The sequence below is a fragment of the Bombus affinis genome, chromosome 7, assembly GCF_024516045.1.
Source record: "Bombus affinis isolate iyBomAffi1 chromosome 7, iyBomAffi1.2, whole genome shotgun sequence".
Classification (NCBI taxonomy): Eukaryota; Metazoa; Arthropoda; class Insecta; order Hymenoptera; family Apidae; genus Bombus; species Bombus affinis.
The window spans coordinates 11,978,793-11,998,342 of NC_066350.1; the positions used below are offsets into that span (position 1 = coordinate 11,978,793).

Here is a 19,550-nt window from a genome sequence, read left to right on the forward strand (position 1 = left end):
CTACTTTTCGCCGTGCAAGCAGCCACACGACGCGCGCTGATTTTTGCCAACGAATTCTCCTTCGAGATCCGCACTCTTTCCAGTTATTTGTCTTTCTTTTCTTTCTTTCTTTCTTTTAGTTAAATTGCGTTTCACGGATCGACGTAAATTATGACGTTAGAACGTAACTTGGATGGGGATGATAGACCGAGGAAGATGCGTACGAGTGGAAGGAACGATTACCGGACAAACGGTTGCGCTTTGATCGACGACGCGAAACGTGAAACGCGACGATCCTCGAGCACGCTCGCCTCGAGTTCGCCAGCCAACTGGCTGCACCTGTGACAACCGCGAGGGCCCCCCTCTACTTGGACGAGACGTCGCGCGCCTAGCTGGAACGGGCTACGCCCATTGGACACGACCACGGCGCGGGACCTTTCGCGCTCCGTTCCGATTGGCCGGCTAGACCCCGCTCGGGCGTAGCCAACCCCGTGCGCCGTCAGACATGGCCGTGGAATGGCTGCGGATCTCTGGCGGCGGACGGGACGCTTCTGTCGTTGCTACTGCTTCTGCTGCTTCTGCCGCCGTGTTGTTGCTCGAAATAGCCTGCCGCCTGATTCTCCTCGTCTCTGACGCGCTATCGATCCCCCTTCGGCGTATACCAAAGAGAAGAGTACCTCGCGAAATGCCACAGGTTTCAGAGAATCTTTACCACTCGAGCCCGCGAAATACGTATCCCTCTGTCCCCCCCCCCCCCTCTACCGCTCCTACTCCCCCTCGCCAGTCTACTTTTCTCTCTCTCTCTCTCTCTCTTTACCCTTCTCCCTTTCTCCTTTACTTCCTCGTCTCGCTTCTTCGTCTTTACCTGATCCTCCTCTCAGGCCACGGCATCTTTCCTTCTTTTTTTATTTTTCCTGTTAAACCGTCGCTTTCCTTCCCGCGAACGTTCCTCGGATCTTCTTTCCTCCTCGCTCCGTTATTCGCGCCGATAGCACACATACCTGTCCGTATGCGTGTGTGTACGCGCCCTCTGTTCGACTCACGAGACATAACCTTATCGCGAGGCTCGTTTTGTGACGGAGGCGTGTACCGAGGCAATGCGTTGCTTTCTATCGATTAAGGACCTCTTCGAGCTATTGTTCGATGGTTTTAAAGGATCGATACCGGTGGACTTTTGCTTTTCTCTCGGTTACGAGTTATCTTCCGTCGATCTTGCACCGGAGAAATATGTTGGGCTCACTGGTCGATTAGCATTGTTTATAGCGTTCGGCTGCCACTCGAACAAAGTCCACGCGTAATTTTCGTCGTGTTTGATAGACGCTTCCGTTTGTCGTAACGAAGAACAGTGCGAAGAGTTTAGGTTTCACGGTTTATGCTTCTCTATATATTCGCTGATCGTGATAACAGACTTCGGTTGTACGTTTACGTCGATGCGTTCTTAAATTTCATCGAACTCGAGACACTGTCGGCTGTCGGAAACGCGTGACATACGACATACGAGAAAAAAAGAACGTACTCGTCGCCCGCGTGCCGCCATAATTAGCCGTAAACAAGTGGCCTCTATAAATTATATCACGGTGGACTGGTTAACCTTATTACGAGGGTCGACCATAGACTACTGAAAAGCTGTCAAGATTATTATAGGGTCCCGTGAAAAATCGACCGACCCATGAATGTGTCGATTCGTAACCCAGCGCCTGTGTAAGTATAGTCCTCCGTCCTATTTTATCTTCCTTCTACGGACAATTATATTCTTTCGAAAATGTCTCGTAAAATCGAATTTCCTTTATTTTCTTTAGTCTTGCATACCCATCTACCGAACAATTTTCAATCGAAACGATACATCGAAGCTTCGAAATTGATTCAGTTAGAATGAAACAATTATTTGAATCTACGTATATACCAATTACATAGCAGACGTATTCTGTCGAGGTTAATTGTTTGGTATCTAAAAAATTGATTTAAAAAAGCTAGCCATGTATTTCGATACTGAAATTAAGAAATCTTCAAAAAATGAAGTTGATCAACTTGTGGCTTTTGACTAATTCATATGTTCTTGTATTCAGTTTTATAATTGTTCGTTTAAAAGGAAATGTTTCGTCGCAAATAGTTACACGAGTAAAGTTGTCAACGATTCGATCGTTCTAACGATTTGAAAAAATGTTATTAACGCATCTTTTTTATTTCATCGTCGACTTTTATTAATTTGCACAATGCACTACCTCCTAATCGTGTGATTTGTCCGATTATCAACCGTCGATCGTATTTTAACATCAGAATTATAATGCTTCCGTTTTTGTGCATCCTGTTATTATCGTGCTGTAAATCTTACGACGAAGACATATATACGGAATTTCATAATCGCGAGAATCCCCGGGCGTTGGATTTTTTTGCACATTTTATCCGCAACTCGACCAGCAGTAAATCGTATTGCGCCAACCTTTAAGAGGCAGTAAAATGTTATAATACGTAATAACTGTATGAGAATTAATTAGCGAGAAATTGATGCCTCTTCCCAAATCAGATTCTACTTAACCTCCAAATACTTTGTCTACAAGGCGTTTTAGTAGATCGAATGGAAGGATAGTTAATTTTACGAAAATGAGAAATTCACTGTAGTCCCGTGTGCGCTCGTGTTCCGTACACAGGAAAAGGAAAACAAATGGAAAACATACGAAAGATATGATAATTAGGCTGCGCATATTTATGGAAATTCGTATAATTAAAAAATGGAATTTAGCTAGGCAATTGTTTAGTTTCCTTGATATTGATAACGAGTACCATATATTTTTATATTTTATATATTTTTTTACGTTATACGCAATTTGTGTATTTTGCACCTTCAAATTCCCCATAAATGCTTAAAAAACCACAGTCTAGTGATAATCGAATAAAAATGAATCCCTTCCCGATTCGTACACATCACGATGTGTATCGTACTTGAAATCGTGGATACGTAGTAAGAATAAAACGTTCTATCCGTATTTGGCGCGTAGTTCGTCTTGCAAAATCGCGAAGCCAGTTCCGCGAACAAAGAAATACGATTAGTTTTTCTTGTCGGTTGACGTAGTGATTGTACCTGTGACGAAAAAATATATGTCACAGGTATGACAGGCTATTCGTTCCTATGCAATGTCGAGCCATTGTTCTGCGGCTAGCTCGTTTGACCCGACAAGACGATAAATGGGAAAATGAACGTGGCCTATGAGTTACGATTTTCCGTCTACGGTAATTATTATTGATTTTTCAACGAATCTCCATCGTTTATTTAACTGTCGCGATCGAACGAGAGAAAATTATGAACTGATATTTCGAATAAAAATATAAAAACTACGAGGGTAATAGAAGAAGGAGAAGAAATATTTACGTAATATCTTTTAAATAGTCGTTCTTTCTTTCGACGAGTTTTATTTTTCCATTATGAAACATATTTTCTATTATGTAAGGTACAGTTGTTTGAAAATAAACAATGTAATGTAATAATATGTGTTACTTGTTGCGTTCGATTTAGACTTTTGAGCTTGATAAGCATGTTCAGTGCGTCTGACTATATATTGGACAATTCTACTTCGCGCGCTCTAGTTTGAAGTGATAGATACCGACGTAAATAACGTAAGTAATAGATGATTAATAAAAAAAGTTCGATGTATCAGCGCAATATTAGAAAATTATAATATTTATATGCTCATTTATTATTCTTGTTGTAAATGTTAGTAGAAAAAAACAATTTTTGATCAAATTGGCATACACAAAAATGAAACGAGAGAAAAACAAAAATAACAATAACGAGTTTTATTTTTTGTTTTTAACAAAGCATTTGGATTTGTTTTCGAATACATGTTCCAAGATATTGTGTAATGCAATACAAAATTCAACGTGTATAGTATAATAAAATAGATAACTTTCAGTAATATTATATTAGCATTTTTATGCTAGATGTAGATTTTTATGCTAATGTATAAGCGGAAATGTTTTCGTTTCATTCGAAAACCGAATAAATCTAAGATCTATTCTCGAACAGCTCTGAATAATCATATATTATTAATTAATGGTCATTTTGGGTAGTATCCTATCCACCTTCTGTATGTTACATTCATTGTTTCTTCTACTATATTATCTATAGGGCGTATTATGAAAGGTATGGATGCTAAACCTATAATGGTTGGAATCCATTTGCTTTTTAAGAACACATTATTACTTCTTTTTTGTACAAATTGAACAGCAGCGCAAACTCTGTTAATCGTCAAACCAGGCACGACTACAGATGCAAATGACTGCCACAATAAAGTGTCTGTCATGGAAAGTACAGTATTTTTTGTTGCTTTTGGAGTTACATTATCCTGAAACGTACAATTTATATTTATAGTAGTCTTATTAATATGTATAGTATGTTTAAATAATATTTTTCTTATGAATTGCTTACTTGATAAGCTTTAAAGCCATTGTTAATTGTGTCTGCAAGAACGTAGCCACTGGCTACAGCGTAACTGAGCCATACGATTGAATTTGGAACTATAGATCTAAAAGCTTCTCCAATTTCATTTGCATATCCTGAAAAGGGAATCAAAAATGTCATTTATAATGTTAATGAATGAAAATAATAAGAAACTGTTTAAAAAAGCGATTACGATAGTCTTTCATTACCCAAATATCTGATAGGTGTATCACGGTATAAATCCACTTCTTTTTTTATGTCCATGGTAAAAATTTTGTTTATCAAATTTTCAGATTACTAAACATAACCTAATTTCATGTACTGTAAAGTTACTCGATATAATAAATGACGCTCATTGGCGTAGTATCGATTTTTTCCAAAATATAAATTGCATAACTTACAAATAATTAGGCGCGCTTCTGTGAAATTACTTGAAGTAAATAATTATTTTCATACAATTACAGAATACATGATAAAAGATTATTGTCTTCTAAAAAGATTCGAGAGATCTATAGTCAAAATTTTAAATCTAGAGACTTTTACTTCTTGGTAACTCTGTTGTAATATCAACAATTTACGTAGTAAAGGATTCAAAATAATGTGAAGACAAAGTTTAACGAACAAATACAATTTGATTTGTACGTACAATTGTAAAAAAGAAATAAATTTATAAATTAGAAGACGATTTAAAAATTAAACTTCTAGTAATGTTCTATTTCAAATACTACATGAATTCTTATAGAACGTAATCAATATTGCCATAGACTTCATTGTTGAGTGAATTTTTAATTTTATGAAAGACAACAATTAACGATATATAAAATAACTAAAACTTGAAATAATTATATCAAAATTCCTACACATTAATCACATAATTGAACGTTAGTAAAAGTAATTTGAATAAGTACTAAGGAATATCTAGATTTTTTATTTATAAAAGAAAATAATTTAACAAATAATAATAGTCTCAGGAACAGAGTATATAAGCATTACAATAGTGAATTTGTATTAACGTACTCAAGTATGGCGCTCAATCCTATTATCTCGTATAACATAACCTTGCAACAACCTTTAAACAAAAGAAATGTTGTCTCTAATTCTAACGGAATAGTTTGCTGTTCCAGAAATATGACAGGACCGTAATATTCGTAAGTGAAAATAGCTCATATATCACCATTCGACATGGTAGATCTCAATTTAATTAGAGAATATCTTAGTATACAAATTAATGAAATAATTTGTTGGTGGTGGTTTTACATCAATGAAATTTCATGGCAGTTGCTAATAGCTGTTACTGCGTATCTTTGCGTTTGTATTTCTCTTTATTCAATCTTGAAGAGAGTTAACCACACAGCGTGGCAGCTTCCGGGTCCACCTGCCAGAATACTGTTAGTTACAGCTCATCCTGATGATGAGGTCATGTTTTTTGGTCCACTGGTGTACTGGGTTACAAGATCAAAGGGTAGTAAGATTTACCTCCTCTGTCTTAGCAATGGTACGTTTATTAATCCCACATGAATTTATTATATTCTGGATGTTAAAAAATCTCTACATATCATTTTAGGTGGAGATAAGAAGAGGAAAGAAGAATTATGGAAATGTGCAAAACTATTAGGAATTCCAGAAGATAATGTAACTATAGTGATGTAAGAAATTGTTTCATCTATCTAATTTACAAAATAACTTCTTGGTAATTATTTGAATACAGTTCAATATTACCTTTTTAATCTTCTATCTTAGTTCAATAAATACATGTATAGGAGTACAGAGTTACCTGATGATCGAAATGTACAATGGCCAACAGAGATAGTGGCAGAATGTATCTTGCAACATGTAGAGATTTATAAAATCAATGCAGTTGTAACATTTGATAAACATGGGATAAGCAAACATAAGAATCATATTTCTTTATACTATGCCATAGCTGCGTTATGCATAGAAAAAAAAGTACCACATTGTTAGTATTATTTATTGGTGTATTAAATTGACATTTAAAACATTTTAAATAATTGAATCTCTTTTCAGATTGTAAACTATATGTTTTAGAATCTGTGAATATAATTAGAAAGTATGTACAACTTTTAGATTTGCCAATTAGTTTGTTATCTGCTTCATATTGGTATTTAATAACATATGATCAAAAAAATAACATAAAAGTAAGTGTGCAGTTAACATATATAATTTCTAGCAAAACTCTCATTTCTATCATAGTTGCTAACATAAAGGAATTACCTTTACAGAAAGCTATGGCTGCACACAAGTCACAATATGTTTGGTTTCGAAAATTGTACATGATATTTTCGCGGTATACATTCATTAATACCTTACAAGAAGTGTGTGCTCTTGATTTGGAATTGGATCTCCAGTTTGATGATGAATAATCTATGAACATTAATTTATACTATTGTACAAATTGTAATTAATTGTACATATTGAAGAATTAAATTTATCTAATAATGTACATATAATAAAGACATTATACCATTCTCAAAGAAACTTCAGAAATGTTTGTAAACACTGATGCAAATACAGTTTAAGTAGAAAGTATTTTTTTATTCGGTCTTACAGAAATATACAATTGTTTAGAAATAAGAATGTATCTCAAGAAATAAAAATGTATCCCAAGAAAAACAATAAACACATTTTTTATTACATGTAATTTGTGCATTACTTTTACTTATTTCATTATTCTATTGCAAATTTGTGTAGATAAAGTATAATCCTCAGTTTGATATGTTCTTATTACATGTATGTAATATACAGAATTTGTTTTCAACGTATTGTGCATCCAACAGAACTTTGAATTGCTATTAAAGAATTTGAGCAAGTACGAAATTATTACAAGTTACTTGCTATTCTAGATTTTAGATATATCCATTTTTAAAATCTGTCTCTTAGCGATAACGTACAATATACGTGATAATTTCTCATAATTTAAATCGTATTAGATTTGGCACAGTTAAGATTTGTGCATGAAGTATGATTAGAATTATCTTCATATTGTCTTTTTAACATTTAACATTTTTTACAGTATAATTTGATCTTTTATAAAATAGCAATAGATCTGTGACATAAAATTGAACTATGCATGCTGGAAGAAATCATAATTATTAAATTATAGATCTTTTAAGTATTTTTATCATTGACTAAATATACGTAGAAAATTTAAAATATTATTATTTGGCTCTTTCCTCCAACATAATTAAAATACTTTACTAGTAATACATCATATCAGTAATTTTCTTATTTTATCCTAAAGAGGTACAAAAAAGCTGCACCTTTCATGTAAAAAAAATCTCCATTAGAATGACATCAAATAGAACGTAATGATGCAGTCTGCATTTATAGTCTAACATAATATAAAGATAATATTAAATAGACTTGTAATATGAAACAATATATTAATGCATAGTAGAAATTTGTGAGTACGAATTATAAGTATATATAAGCATATCTTTGTATAGCAAATAGTTTAGAAAGAATACTCTCTGTGCACTTATATTACTCGTATCTCGCGATACGCACGTATATACAGTTTTGCTCAAAATAAACTATACTTTATCAACAGATATGTACGAAATATGGAATGTTTTCGTATGTCTTATACTGCATACATAGAAGTTCAACAAATAATCGAAGGAGTTAATACTATGAAAGATAAAATCTTATTTATCTTAAAATATCACTTAACGAATTCATACCATTAAAACAAAATAAATGCTTACAAGACAGTCGCATAAAATGGACGGCATAAAGTGTTCCCGCAAGATCCTCGATCAGTAAACTACTACAACATTAATCAATTAGTAGAATACTGAATTTAGGTACATAGAGAAGAATAACATCAAATTCATCATTAATTCTTGTAGAGTAGATGTCTTCAATGTTTCGTAAACAAGAATGTTGAAGTTATAGGGGGTTCATCGCGAAGATCTCGCGGGCCGTATCCTAGAATCTATCCTTGACACGATGGTGAGAGCTCAAAGTTCCCATACCGGGTTGAGGAGAATCTGGATCTCCTGGATCTTGCAGGTATTGAAGTTCTTGTAATTCTTGAAACTTCTCATGATCTCTAATATGTGCATAGTTAGCAGATAAACACATTAAATAATGTATGAGACTTAATACAACCAACATGGCAGCTACTGTTGCTAGAATAAACATGATCTCTGCTTTTTCAACAAAATCTTTACAAAATAATTTCACTTCTTGTGGTCCACATACTTTCATATCCTCTACTCTTGTATTATTTGGAAATATAAAACCTTCAAGAAATATAATATATGAAATTTTATCTACCCATAGTAATTAATTAATTAATAAATGCATTTTAAAAAAAATGAATTATACTTACTAAATTGAGTGAAATCAATGCACTGATCAAGAGACTGGACACGAGGATTACTGCATAAACCCCAGAATATAGTAAAAATCCAAGCAATTATAACCAAAAATGCAAATATTAGGAGCCATCCTAATTGTAATATATAAGTAATTGTCATGAACTAAAAAATGTAAAGAATATTCTATTTATGCTGCTTCATACTGTGATATTATAACTAATAACATTAAAGTTACATACAACAGCACATGAGATACGTCCACCAACTCTGGACCTCCAGGCTCTATATACTTTATGTCTTGTAGCTCCAGTTGCAAGGCAACCAACACATAATATCATAAAACCTAAAGCTGCCATACTAGCACCAAGTGTTGCAAAAGTCAATTGAACAGGCTCTAACCATCCAAGTCTTAAATGAAATACCTTAAATACACAATTATAAACAAACACATTAAATGTATAATGTATATAAAAAGAACATTATAATAGAATCATAGTGACAACTTACCTGATCCATCATTAAGGAGCCCAATGTAACACCTCTATACATTGTACCACAGAATATACCAACTCCTAAGCAACACATTATTGTTGCAATAAGAGTTGCATATGGTACTCTGGCCATACAATCATTGCACAAACTCCCTACAGACGTTAAAAAGATAATTTATTAATGATTTAGTATATATAAATTAATGATATTGTATCAAAAGTTATAAAATAGATTATTACTGACTTCCAAAGTTTGTATACTAACATATACGTAAGTTTATATTATAAAGAACTTACTACAAGATCGATCTTCATAATCAAGCATATGAAGACTTTTTTCGGAAAATCTATCTATACTAATGTTACTATCAAACCGTCTACGTAACGGTAAACTATCACTTGCACCTTGATCGTTCCTCATCTTTAATCATAAATGACTCTAACATTCGTTTGAATGAAGTGTGAAGCGATGATTGGAACGATGAATGAGTAATGTTTCCACATATATGTATGACAGATAAGATTATCATGCATATCGTACGATTACCCGCGATATTGGATCGTTACTAGGAAAGGTTTCTATTCGAGGGAGAAGATCTTTTATCACTATCGTACATAAATAAACAATTGTTGTAAATTTGTTGCTTACCCATCTTTCGATTTTAATGTTGTTCAAGGTTAAGTTCGTTTTAGGTGGGCACTGCCCGTTGTAGATTCTGAGACTACAATGCTAGAATTCTCTCAATTAATGTCGTAATTGGATGTCATTCTACTGTATTAGTGAGCAACATCCCACACGTTTCTCGTAATTACACATCCGCACATTACACCATTTGTTAATAGAGATTCTACGGGTTCTGACAGACTACTATTGTTAATTGGCCCTTAGAATATTTCGAAAATATTTTCTTCTATTTTATTCGTCTCGTTTAACAGAATAAATCAGGATATCTTAATATTGTGTAATAATTATTGCATTTTAAGTAAAATATATGTATTTTTTGAGAATATCATTTGTTTTTGAATAAGCCTTTAAAACAAACCAATATGGCGACAAAAGGAAAAGTGAATGGGATCGTTGTCCTCTCGATTATAGATTGTAGGGCACGTAGTAAATCAAACTGTTCCTTTTTTACAACAATCAACTATTATTCTAATATTGAATTATAGCTGTAGTTTTTATTGACTTGAATACCTTTATTTTAAATTTGATTGAAAATTACATTTGATTTTATATTTTGTATATGATAAAATAAAAGATATTAAATCTTTTATTATAGAATCTTATTAATAATAATAATATTCTTATTAATAGTAATAAAATTCTGATATAGATTTATAAATATAGAAAAAAAATTAAGATGTATCTACCTTCTTATATTTAAAAAATCAACTACTTAAAAGATATTGTATATATGCTATGTAAATATAAAAAATATAATTTTGCTCTTATTATAAGAAAATTACTTTTCGAAGAGCGAGTTAAATAAGGTATTCCAAGTTATTTTCTCTGAAATAAATGCAAACAAGGCTCCACTTTTTTTTTAATTAAATGGGATAGGAAAGCTAAGGAGTAATTTGTTGAGGGAACAAAGAGGAGCTCCTCCTATTTTTAAAAATAGAAAGTTATATTAATATTATCATATATTAATAAAATTTTCTATAAATTTTAAATCACAAAAGTATTCTTCGTCACTATTTTTTAGACTATGTATATCTTATTTGCCTGTCCCAAATGGCAAATATTATTTCATTTGTTCTTCCAGTAGTCGCCCGAGAAGAATTTGTTGCATAGATATGTAATAGTTCAAAAAAAAAGTCGGTGTCTGCACTAATTTGGGTAGAAATAGCTTAGAATATTTTATTTGGCCCACCCTCTATATTTTATACAAAACAATTTATATCTAAATGTATAGCTAAAAACTACCGGATGTTCTTACTCTTCGGTTGAGCAAAGTATTTAATAACTCCAGGTAGGTGGCATAATTTTTCTTTAACAATATGTGGTACTTCCACGTTTTGTTGATAATTCTGATTATATTTTATAACCATACCATTATTACCTTTATAGATTATATCATTGCCATTGCTCTGAGGACTTACCTTAAAATAATAAATTTGATCAAATTATGTTATCTCATTTTACTGATTCTAATATTATTAATGTAATTTATAAATATACTTACAGTTAAAGTAGAACCATCTCTGTAATCAACATGAATATCTCCAGAAGATAATTTTGTCGCAGTACCTATACCTGGAATCGATACTTTACAAAAACTATTACCAATATTTCGTATAGAATTCATTTTTCGTGACCGCGATGCTACCGTCGAAATAACAGAACTAGCATCAAAAGACGGCATCTACAATATTAATAAATTATGTATATCATATTTTATTAAAAAAATTATACGTATTTTGTTACTTACGACAGGTGCATTGTTCGTTGCTTGTGAAACATTCTCTTTTCCTCGTAAACAAGGAGAATCACTTAAAGCCGCATTAGGCTTACGTCCAATAAGAATAGGAAAGCAGGAATATCCTGTAGCTGTTTCTAAAGATGTTAAAGTAGACTCTATCAACAAACAACGCTGATAACATTCTGAATAATGTTCATAATATGTATCTAAATGGGATGGAAATTCACCCTCGACATAAGTGGAACCGTCACTCCTTTCCATTATTTTTACAATACCATCAACACGTTCAATCTATAACGATAAAAATCTTAATGTCTTCAATATTTACCTACAATTTATGATATTTATTTTTATACCTTTACGCCATCATAAAAGTGAATTTCACAATTTGGATGTGGTCCATTTTCCATAAATTGACATTTTGATCGTTCAGTGTACATCGTTAATTTCGGAGTTTTTGCTTTTACAAGTTTTATGAAACGAGAAGCATATATGTACTTTTTATGATGATGAGCAGGTAAATTTTCGTATGAATAAATGCTATCTGCCCCACGAGTCGGTAAAGGGAGTGGTAAATTACCAATATTCGTTAATGATGTTGGTTTGTAGAGAATAATTCTTAAACCATCACTCGATATTCGACACACTTCACTTATTTTTTCCTACAACAGAAAGACAATTATATATATATATTCACGTGAAAAATTTATTTAAACATTAATTTTTTAATACATACCATGCCATTTCTACGTTTAATAAACTCGACGCAAACTTCGCCATTATCTAGAATAGTAAGAATTGCAGTTTTTGTCTTATGTCTCACAGGTTGCAATCTTTTAGATGACAAAGGTGAGACTGATAATTTTCCACCGTTTTCTGTACTTTCAGAACAGTTTTCAGCTTTTTCTTTCTTCCTATGTTTATCATACTTGTGTTTGTCAATTTCTTGATATCCATTGGAACTGGTATAGAGCTCACATTGTGAGAAAACTTTACTTTGTGGTACTAATGGTATTCCAGTTAATACGGGATATTCTTTAGCGCGATAATTTATACCATTTGTTCTTTGTGAATGCATTCTTACAACAGGCTCAGATGAAGGATCACTTTTCGCGCTAAACATAGGTCCAAGGGCACTAGACATAATGGGCGTTGATGATATTCTCTCTTCCGACCTACAACGCATTCTTGGCTTTCCATATGAAGATAATGTTCTTCCAACCCCTGAATCAACGATACCATCTCCCAATAATCCTTTGTTCATATTATTCTTTTCCTATTAATACAAATATCTATAATAAGCTGGTTGATTTTTTACACGATTTTTTTATTTATTACTTACGTTGTATAATTTATTTTTTTTTATATTAGTGATAAACGGATGTTTCGGAATATCACGCAAGCGGATTCTATCTTTTGGATTTTTTTTTAATAACTTATCTATTAGGTCTTTAGCATTATCCGATAAATGAGCTGGCATGATATAATCAGCCATCACCACACGTGTTAAAGTGCTTTTAACAGCATCTGTATCAAATGGAGGTTTGCCAACTAATAGAGTATATAGCATGCATCCTAAACTCCATACATCTGCTTCCAAACCATGTGATGACCTTGTTGCTATCTATAATAAGATAAGCAATTAGTATTATATTCTAATTATTCTATATTCCTTACATATAATTACAAATTATTTGACAGACCTCAGGTGATATATAATTAGGAGTACCACACATGGTTAAGTGTTTTTCATCAGGCCTTGTTAATTGGGTAGCTAGACCAAAATCTGCTATTTTCTATAAATTAAGATTAAACTACTTTTAATGCATCCAGTTTAATTATTACATTCAAAGATCATATAATTTTACTAAATAGGTTTTTTTACCACTTGCATGTCCTTAGTCAGAAGCAAATTCGACAAAGACATATCTCTGTGAAGTATCTGGTATGAGTGTAAATATAATAATCCTTGCACTACTTGACTAATTATATGACCAGCTTGTGCTTCAGACAATGCACGAGAGCCTTGCATTTTAAGATAACGTTGAAGTTCTCCATTATGACACAATTCTAATACCAAATAAACATAATTAGCATCTTGGAAAACTGTGTACAGTTCAAGAATAGCTGGGTTCTTTAATTTCGAATGAATTGCTATTTCTTGACCCACTCTATCCACCATCCCAGCAGCTTGCATCAATTTTTTGTCGATCTAAAATTATTTACAATAACTATTTAAATGTTTGTTTACAATAATTGTTTTAAATACATGTAAATTGATATCTGTACGTATATTTAATTTAAAGGATTATTTAAGTTACCATTTTTATTGCGACTTCTATACCACTGCGCAAACATTTTGCTCTATATACACTAGCAAAACCCCCTTTCCCAAGTAAGTTTAATACTTCGTAGTCCTACGATCAGAAATTACTAATTAGACGTTACAATAAAACATGTAAGCGGATAAATTCAAAAAGCTAACCTCTATTTGTTCACCAAAAACCCCCGATAGCGATGGCATTACCGGCCTTCGAGTCATAAAACCATATAATTGCTTCAATCACCACAATCACTATATGGTAGTTTTCTTTTACATACAATTTCTTCGAAATTAAATGTATTTAGTAAATATATCAATAAATTAGTAAATAGAAATGACATGGCGCGTTCGCCATATGTAAATTTTATATGGCTTTGGGCTCGGTAGATGGCGCTCTAAGAACATCTTAATTATTATTCGAAATGTTCATAAAATGATTAATTTATAATGAACTAAAGGTAGGTCAGTAATAAAAATATTCAAATCTGTTGTGAATTTAAACGTGTTTTCAATTTCCGTAACTGTAATTCATTCTAAATAACTATAATTACAAATTAATTACAAATAATATACAGCACAATTTTTACATTATGCGGATTGTATTAGTGTTTTAGCGAAATTGGACGAAATATTGAAATGCTGCACAATCTTTTGATATTATCATATGATTATTCTACAATATAAATATTTTGATGTTTAGTTCTTATAATAAATACCTTAGATTTACATTTTTAATTATTAGTTTCACTTTCACTGTGTAAGGAAATAATTCATACTATAATTGTACACTTATTACATCTTTCATTTATGAATTATTTGTGGCACAGGAGTCGTTTACATCGCGTTTTAATTGATTGACCTATGATTTAAACTACCATACATGACAAGTATGGACTATTCTTCTTCATGAGGTCAGTCTTTAAAAATAACATAACTACAATGAATAATTCAGCGATGTTTAGTACTTTTACGAAAAAAAAGACTGTCAATACATTAAAGTAAAGAATTATTTTGAGTATTCATAGGCATAGAATTCTGACATCGTTGCGCCGGTGGTTGATAAATGGGCTGCGTGCTTCTTTGCTGATTACGTTTTTTGTTATAAGCAGCTTTACTTGCAGGAACAACACCACTTCCACCTCTTCGAAATTCCATACCTGCTATAGAAACTTTTATATACCTTTATGTACCTTAAATATAAATAATCATCGTAAACAAATTATAAATTTACCAGTTATGTGATTTTGAGCTTGGTCGTATCGCAGCTGCCTATTACTGAATCTTTGATCTGATTGTTTTTGATCCATAACATAATCTTGAATAGTTTGATTCTACAAATAAATACAAAACATTTGTTATTTATATACGGTATTGAAAACACATGTTTAAGTATTACGTATGTTTTGCATACATCATCTGTTATAGGTAAGCAATCCACTTGAAGCACTTCTTCATAATTTTCAAACCCTTTGAATTGAACAACACATGTCCTATCTGATACCCCAGTTACTTTTGCGTTATAATACTATATTTTGAAAACATTAAATAAAATTAAATGTAAGTACTACTAGTAGTATAAGCTTTTAATGTACAAATAATTATATTATCTTACCCTATTATCTTCCCAGTATTTAGCAAGACATTTATCACCTACGCGCCAAACCCAGGTACTTCCAACAGAAGGAACATTGGTATTTTGATTGTATTGGCTTTGTCTCCTTTGGCTATTGGATTCTACAATCCCCTTGCCACCAGAAGTCTCATTTGGTTGAAATCTATTCAGTTGGTTTTTGTAATTTTTATCAGTTGTATTTGCAGGATAAGCTCTATGTGTTCCATCTTCTTGTGCTCGATTATGTCTGGCATAAGAATCATAAGATTGTTTATTCCTGGTATCGGTCTCATAGTGATTATAACTCCTGCCTGCTCCAAAATGTTTGCCTTGTTGGTCTTGCGGAGCTTTATAATAATTATTACTATTCATAACGTTTGCCCCATCTGTACGTATTTGTACATTAGAATTTCGAGAATCATTTAACTGAGGTTTCTGATACGTTTTATGTAAATTATCTTGTTGAGAATAATTATGATTATCCTGATTTCGTTGAAACCTTGGTGGTTTATTTTGTTGAGAATGATTTCCACCGTTATATTGCAAATATTGAGTAGTAGAACTATTAAAGTTTGATTTTTTGCTACCCTTACTTTCCTCTAAATGTCTTGGAGGAACTTGATACTCACGACTTCCTTTTTGGGATCTACATAAAGAAGACCTTTATTAACGAATATGCTTATAATTTACACTATTGTACAAATTTTACTCATGATAAAGCATACCTTCCACCCTTTCCACTTTGTGATTCATTACTTTTAAGTTCAATTTTGTCATAATTATTTTCCGTATGTTGAGTATAACTATTCTGAGGTGGATTGGTTGGTTCCGTAGATTCGGATTGTAAAGGTAATTTATCTTCCAGAAAATCAAAAAGAGATATTTTTCCACTACTTGGTTTACCTTCTTCTACCTTTTTATCGAATCGTTTATTTCGTGGTTCACGCGATTCTCGTGGCTCTTTAAACGTACTAAAATAATTGAAACAGGATTGATAGTTAGGAAGTCATAAAAACTAATATTTTAAAATAAAAGAAAATAGATATACTTGTGTTTATCTGTCTTTTGCAAACTTTTCAAAGCTTTATCAACGTTATTACGATTAACTTTTAAGGCATATTCTGCTTGTTCTATAGAAAAGCCTTGATCTATGATTCTTTGTACACTGTGATCTAGAAGCTATAAAACAATTACACGAGAGTAAAATTGTTTTAAATATTTATATTATGGATATTTCATAGAAATTACCTGCTTATTTCCTCCACCAAAAATTTTCTTGCTGCCTTGTTTAGCAGCTTCTGCTATAGCATCTTTACGTTGAGCTTCAAACTCTGTATTTTCTTTACTAGACTTTTCTTTTTCTGCTAAAGCTTTAAAGTTTTTGTCATGTTCAGAAACTTTTATAATTTTTTTCCCAAATGGTATCCATGGTGGTGGACCACCTTCTTCTGTAGATCTCATTCTTGTATGTAGTGCTAATTTCTGTTACAAAATATATTTCTTAGTTTCATGTATATTAGAATTGAATGATACAACATACTTTGTTCAGTTCCCATTTTTCTACAAGATTTGTTACTTTTCCCCCAAGTACTTGTGCTATGTTCGATGGCCTTAGCAAAATAATTCCATGGGACATTGCTACATTCCCACAACCAATTAGTATCTTTGTACCAGGAGGTGTATTTAAACTGCAATAATTAAATTTATCATACCAATTTTCTCACATAAATTATAAAAAGACAATTATTATTTATACATATAATTAATCAAGCAATGGTTATATACCTTAAAAATGAAATATGTTCAACTTCTATAGCTTGAAAATTATTTTTACCATCAGTCAAAAAGAATTTTAACAAGCGTGGAGCTGCTCGAGATTCTTCATTGCTTTTAGGAGCAGCTACATTACGTACTTTTTGTATTTGTAATACAATATTACCCTGAACTATATCTCCTTGACCACTACCAATCTCTCTTAAATCAAGCTATACAATACATAAAAAAATTTAAAACACGTAAATAATTATTTGTTTTTAGGAGAAAGTTATATAAGGAGTTGTTCTTACATCTAATAATCGTTTAATAATTCTTTGTATATCAGTAACACTTTCAGAATCACTTGCAGCATTGTACCCATGATCTGTAATGTACCTAATCCAAACATTTATATATATCTGTACATTCAAATTTATAAAAATTTATTCGTGTTTTTAAACACCGACGTTCACAAACGACGAAATACGTCACTTTTTATACGTACCACCCCTTATCTTTCAACTTTTCCATAGTTTGCACCGTCATTTCGCTCTCTAGCCAGGTTTTTCAATGGAACGACCGTTTTGATTCGGCGACTTTCTCAGGTGAAATTTTATATACCTTACATGCGTACATTCGACTTGTACATAAACATGTGTCAGCTGACGTTTAAACCAATAGAGAACAAATCGTCGAAGTACAAACAATTCCGATATTGAAATCAGCTACTTTTATAAATATACGAAATCGTTTATTATATATAATAATACCACTTTGCTTGTCCAAATAACGAACAAAAGGAACCGCGCCTATTAAACCTCGAATTCTTCGCCACCATCTTGAACATTTAGTATACTGTGATTTTAAGATCGATATATCGGTACTGTGTTGCAATAGTTCAGTATCGATACATCGCTCGTTATTTGAACATGATGCTACTACAGGTATTATTGTCTAACAATAAATGATATTTTTGGCATTTCGTATGACATTTTATTGGATTTTTAAACTTTTGATACATGTATAAAGTCTTAAATGACCATTTATTTACATGTCATTTACAGATTATGAACGAATGTAACATTACTTTTTATATCTATCTAAAAATTGTTTAAGTAATGTTATTTTTATAAGGTAAGTACATGTAGATTTAAAATCTTTTCCAAATGTAATATGTAGTAGGTTATGTAATGATATATAGCTATAAAGTAATTATATTTAAAACAGAATTAGAGTGAAACATAACCTCACACAGATTTTAGAAGAAATCGCGTAAATGAGTTCAAGTAGATAAGTAGACTAATTGAATGTAACGCATCGTTATTTGAAAATGATGCTTGAACACATGCGCGGAAAATGGGTCATGAATACACGTCGCACACGCTAAGTTCTAAAATCGAGTGTTGAGAGAAAGTAAATGTAACATTTTTCGAATACATATTTGAAATTTCACGGATCATCGGCGATATCGAAAATTAAAATTCCATCATTAGTTTTTATAAAAATATTAACTAAGACAGTACAATATCATTAACCTTTAAATAACTTGATAAACTGTTTATTAATCTATTGAATTATAATTTTTTTTTTATAACCATTGTGTAAGTTTAAATAAAATTCAAAATAAGATCCGAAATATGTGTGACCTCAAGTAAGACCATGCAAAATGTTTCACACAATTCATAAATCAATTACGATCGATAAATTTTACAGAGATCACTACTACCAACAGACCTTATGGTGGCGAAGAATAAGAAAGACATCAATTTGAGCTGATGATTATTACTCGGGTGGAGTCTTGTTTGAACAAACGATGAAATTAGATCAGACAGGAACTAACTTCGGAGATGACGGAACGGTATAAGCACGATTAAGAATATGACCCACTCATATTACCAATGCACCAACAAGAACTGAGTGTACACAATTTCATGATTATCATAGATTACCCATAAGAATTATATAAATACTTATCGAATAGAAATAAACGTTCCATTTTCAGTGTTCTTTACCTAGATTCATCGAGATATATTGAAAATACAATTATTGCTTTAAAAAATACATGAATTTAAAACTACTCGTTTAATTCTACATTTATATATTATAGAAGTGAGAGAAATTAACTATATATTACTGGATCAGATCTCCTAAGTGAAAAATAATTAAGACGTTAAAGGCGTGTTAGATCG

At 31.9% G+C, this 19,550-nt stretch overlaps 5 protein-coding genes and 1 long non-coding RNA gene across 12 annotated transcripts; 2 read left to right on the top strand and 4 right to left on the bottom strand.

Moving 5' to 3' along the window:
- Positions 1-3,756: 3,756 nt before the first annotated feature.
- Positions 3,757-4,961, bottom strand: LOC126918805 (mitochondrial fission process protein 1). Of its 2 annotated transcripts, none has more exons than XM_050727205.1 (4): positions 4,816-4,961; positions 4,624-4,735; positions 4,403-4,530; positions 3,757-4,319 (listed from the first exon to the last, which is right to left on the bottom strand). In XM_050727205.1, exons 2-4 carry the CDS (start codon positions 4,676-4,678, stop codon positions 4,032-4,034), a joined length of 471 nt encoding a protein of 156 aa, XP_050583162.1. In that variant the 5' UTR covers positions 4,679-4,735; positions 4,816-4,961; the 3' UTR covers positions 3,757-4,031. The 2 variants fall into 2 exon arrangements, with proteins under 2 accessions (XP_050583162.1, XP_050583164.1); XM_050727207.1 differs by having other exon boundaries at positions 4,624-4,722; positions 4,816-4,948.
- Positions 4,962-5,129: 168 nt separating this feature from the next.
- Positions 5,130-7,073, top strand: LOC126918804 (N-acetylglucosaminyl-phosphatidylinositol de-N-acetylase). Its single transcript, XM_050727204.1, has 5 exons — positions 5,130-5,909; positions 5,979-6,060; positions 6,175-6,371; positions 6,440-6,570; positions 6,655-7,073. Exons 1-5 carry the CDS (start codon positions 5,597-5,599, stop codon positions 6,793-6,795), a joined length of 864 nt encoding a protein of 287 aa, XP_050583161.1. The 5' UTR covers positions 5,130-5,596; the 3' UTR covers positions 6,796-7,073.
- On the bottom strand, positions 6,947-10,318 carry LOC126918803 (neuronal membrane glycoprotein M6-a). 2 transcript variants are annotated; one of them, XM_050727203.1, is made up of 5 exons: positions 9,898-10,318; positions 9,265-9,401; positions 8,997-9,179; positions 8,769-8,919; positions 6,947-8,679 (listed from the first exon to the last, which is right to left on the bottom strand). In XM_050727203.1, exons 1-5 carry the CDS (start codon positions 9,899-9,901, stop codon positions 8,363-8,365), a joined length of 792 nt encoding a protein of 263 aa, XP_050583160.1. In that variant the 5' UTR covers positions 9,902-10,318; the 3' UTR covers positions 6,947-8,362. The 2 variants fall into 2 exon arrangements, with proteins under 2 accessions (XP_050583160.1, XP_050583159.1); XM_050727202.1 differs by lacking the exon at positions 9,898-10,318 and adding an exon at positions 9,546-9,871.
- Positions 10,319-10,855: 537 nt separating this feature from the next.
- LOC126918801 (serine/threonine-protein kinase PLK4) lies at positions 10,856-14,371 on the bottom strand. Of its 4 annotated transcripts, none has more exons than XM_050727196.1 (11): positions 14,157-14,371; positions 13,993-14,088; positions 13,557-13,883; positions 13,375-13,467; positions 13,014-13,295; positions 12,408-12,947; positions 12,028-12,333; positions 11,899-11,962; positions 11,681-11,805; positions 11,435-11,614; positions 10,856-11,351 (listed from the first exon to the last, which is right to left on the bottom strand). In XM_050727196.1, exons 1-11 carry the CDS (start codon positions 14,211-14,213, stop codon positions 11,172-11,174), a joined length of 2,250 nt encoding a protein of 749 aa, XP_050583153.1. In that variant the 5' UTR covers positions 14,214-14,371; the 3' UTR covers positions 10,856-11,171. The 4 variants fall into 4 exon arrangements, with proteins under 4 accessions (XP_050583153.1, XP_050583152.1, XP_050583151.1 ...); XM_050727195.1 differs by having other exon boundaries at positions 11,681-11,826; XM_050727194.1 differs by having other exon boundaries at positions 11,681-11,962.
- A 109-nt stretch (positions 14,372-14,480) lies between these two features.
- Positions 14,481-18,227, bottom strand: LOC126918846 (tudor domain-containing protein 3). 2 transcript variants are annotated; one of them, XM_050727275.1, is made up of 11 exons: positions 17,867-18,227; positions 17,673-17,757; positions 17,392-17,591; positions 17,147-17,294; positions 16,855-17,088; positions 16,655-16,785; positions 16,332-16,577; positions 15,607-16,252; positions 15,406-15,519; positions 15,226-15,325; positions 14,481-15,151 (listed from the first exon to the last, which is right to left on the bottom strand). In XM_050727275.1, the coding sequence occupies exons 1-11, from the start codon at positions 17,905-17,907 to the stop codon at positions 14,988-14,990; spliced, it is 2,109 nt and encodes a 702-aa protein (XP_050583232.1). In that variant the 5' UTR covers positions 17,908-18,227; the 3' UTR covers positions 14,481-14,987. The 2 variants fall into 2 exon arrangements, with proteins under 2 accessions (XP_050583232.1, XP_050583231.1); XM_050727274.1 differs by having other exon boundaries at positions 14,481-15,154.
- On the top strand, positions 18,228-19,417 carry LOC126918849 (uncharacterized). The gene is made up of 3 exons (XR_007711447.1): positions 18,228-18,305; positions 18,426-18,495; positions 19,075-19,417. It is a non-coding gene; the product is annotated as an uncharacterized LOC126918849 (long non-coding RNA).
- The last annotated feature ends 133 nt before the right edge of the window (positions 19,418-19,550 follow it).

Excerpts from the sequence above, each read along its gene's own strand:
- LOC126918805 (XM_050727205.1), bottom strand. The coding sequence starts at position 4,678 with ATGGACATAAAAAAAGAAGTGGATTTATACCGTGATACACCTATCAGA. Across the intron at positions 4,531-4,623 it reads TACACCTATCAGATATTTGG|GATATGCAAATGAAATTGGA; the intron begins GTAATGAAAGAC and ends TTCCCTTTTCAG. Across the intron at positions 4,320-4,402 it reads ATGGCTTTAAAGCTTATCAA|GATAATGTAACTCCAAAAGC; the intron begins GTAAGCAATTCA and ends TGTACGTTTCAG.
- LOC126918804 (XM_050727204.1), top strand. The coding sequence starts at position 5,597 with ATGGTAGATCTCAATTTAATTAGAGAATATCTTAGTATACAAATTAAT. Across the intron at positions 6,061-6,174 it reads GATAATGTAACTATAGTGAT|GAGTACAGAGTTACCTGATG; the intron begins GTAAGAAATTGT and ends ATACATGTATAG. Across the intron at positions 6,372-6,439 it reads AGAAAAAAAAGTACCACATT|ATTGTAAACTATATGTTTTA; the intron begins GTTAGTATTATT and ends ATCTCTTTTCAG.
- LOC126918803 (XM_050727202.1), bottom strand. The coding sequence starts at position 9,669 with ATGAGGAACGATCAAGGTGCAAGTGATAGTTTACCGTTACGTAGACGG. Across the intron at positions 9,402-9,545 it reads TTATGAAGATCGATCTTGTA|GGAGTTTGTGCAATGATTGT; the intron begins GTAAGTTCTTTA and ends TAACGTCTGTAG. Across the intron at positions 9,180-9,264 it reads GCTCCTTAATGATGGATCAG|GTATTTCATTTAAGACTTGG; the intron begins GTAAGTTGTCAC and ends TGTGTATTTAAG.
- LOC126918801 (XM_050727194.1), bottom strand. The coding sequence starts at position 14,213 with ATGACTCGAAGGCCGGTAATGCCATCGCTATCGGGGGTTTTTGGTGAA. Across the intron at positions 13,296-13,374 it reads CTAATTATATATCACCTGAG|ATAGCAACAAGGTCATCACA; the intron begins GTCTGTCAAATA and ends ATCTTATTATAG. Across the intron at positions 11,963-12,027 it reads ACTTTTATGATGGCGTAAAG|ATTGAACGTGTTGATGGTAT; the intron begins GTATAAAAATAA and ends TTATCGTTATAG.
- LOC126918846 (XM_050727274.1), bottom strand. The coding sequence starts at position 17,907 with ATGACGGTGCAAACTATGGAAAAGTTGAAAGATAAGGGGTG. Across the intron at positions 17,758-17,866 it reads AAGTTGAAAGATAAGGGGTG|GTACATTACAGATCATGGGT; the intron begins GTACGTATAAAA and ends TGTTTGGATTAG. Across the intron at positions 16,578-16,654 it reads CAAAAGACAGATAAACACAA|TACGTTTAAAGAGCCACGAG; the intron begins GTATATCTATTT and ends CAATTATTTTAG.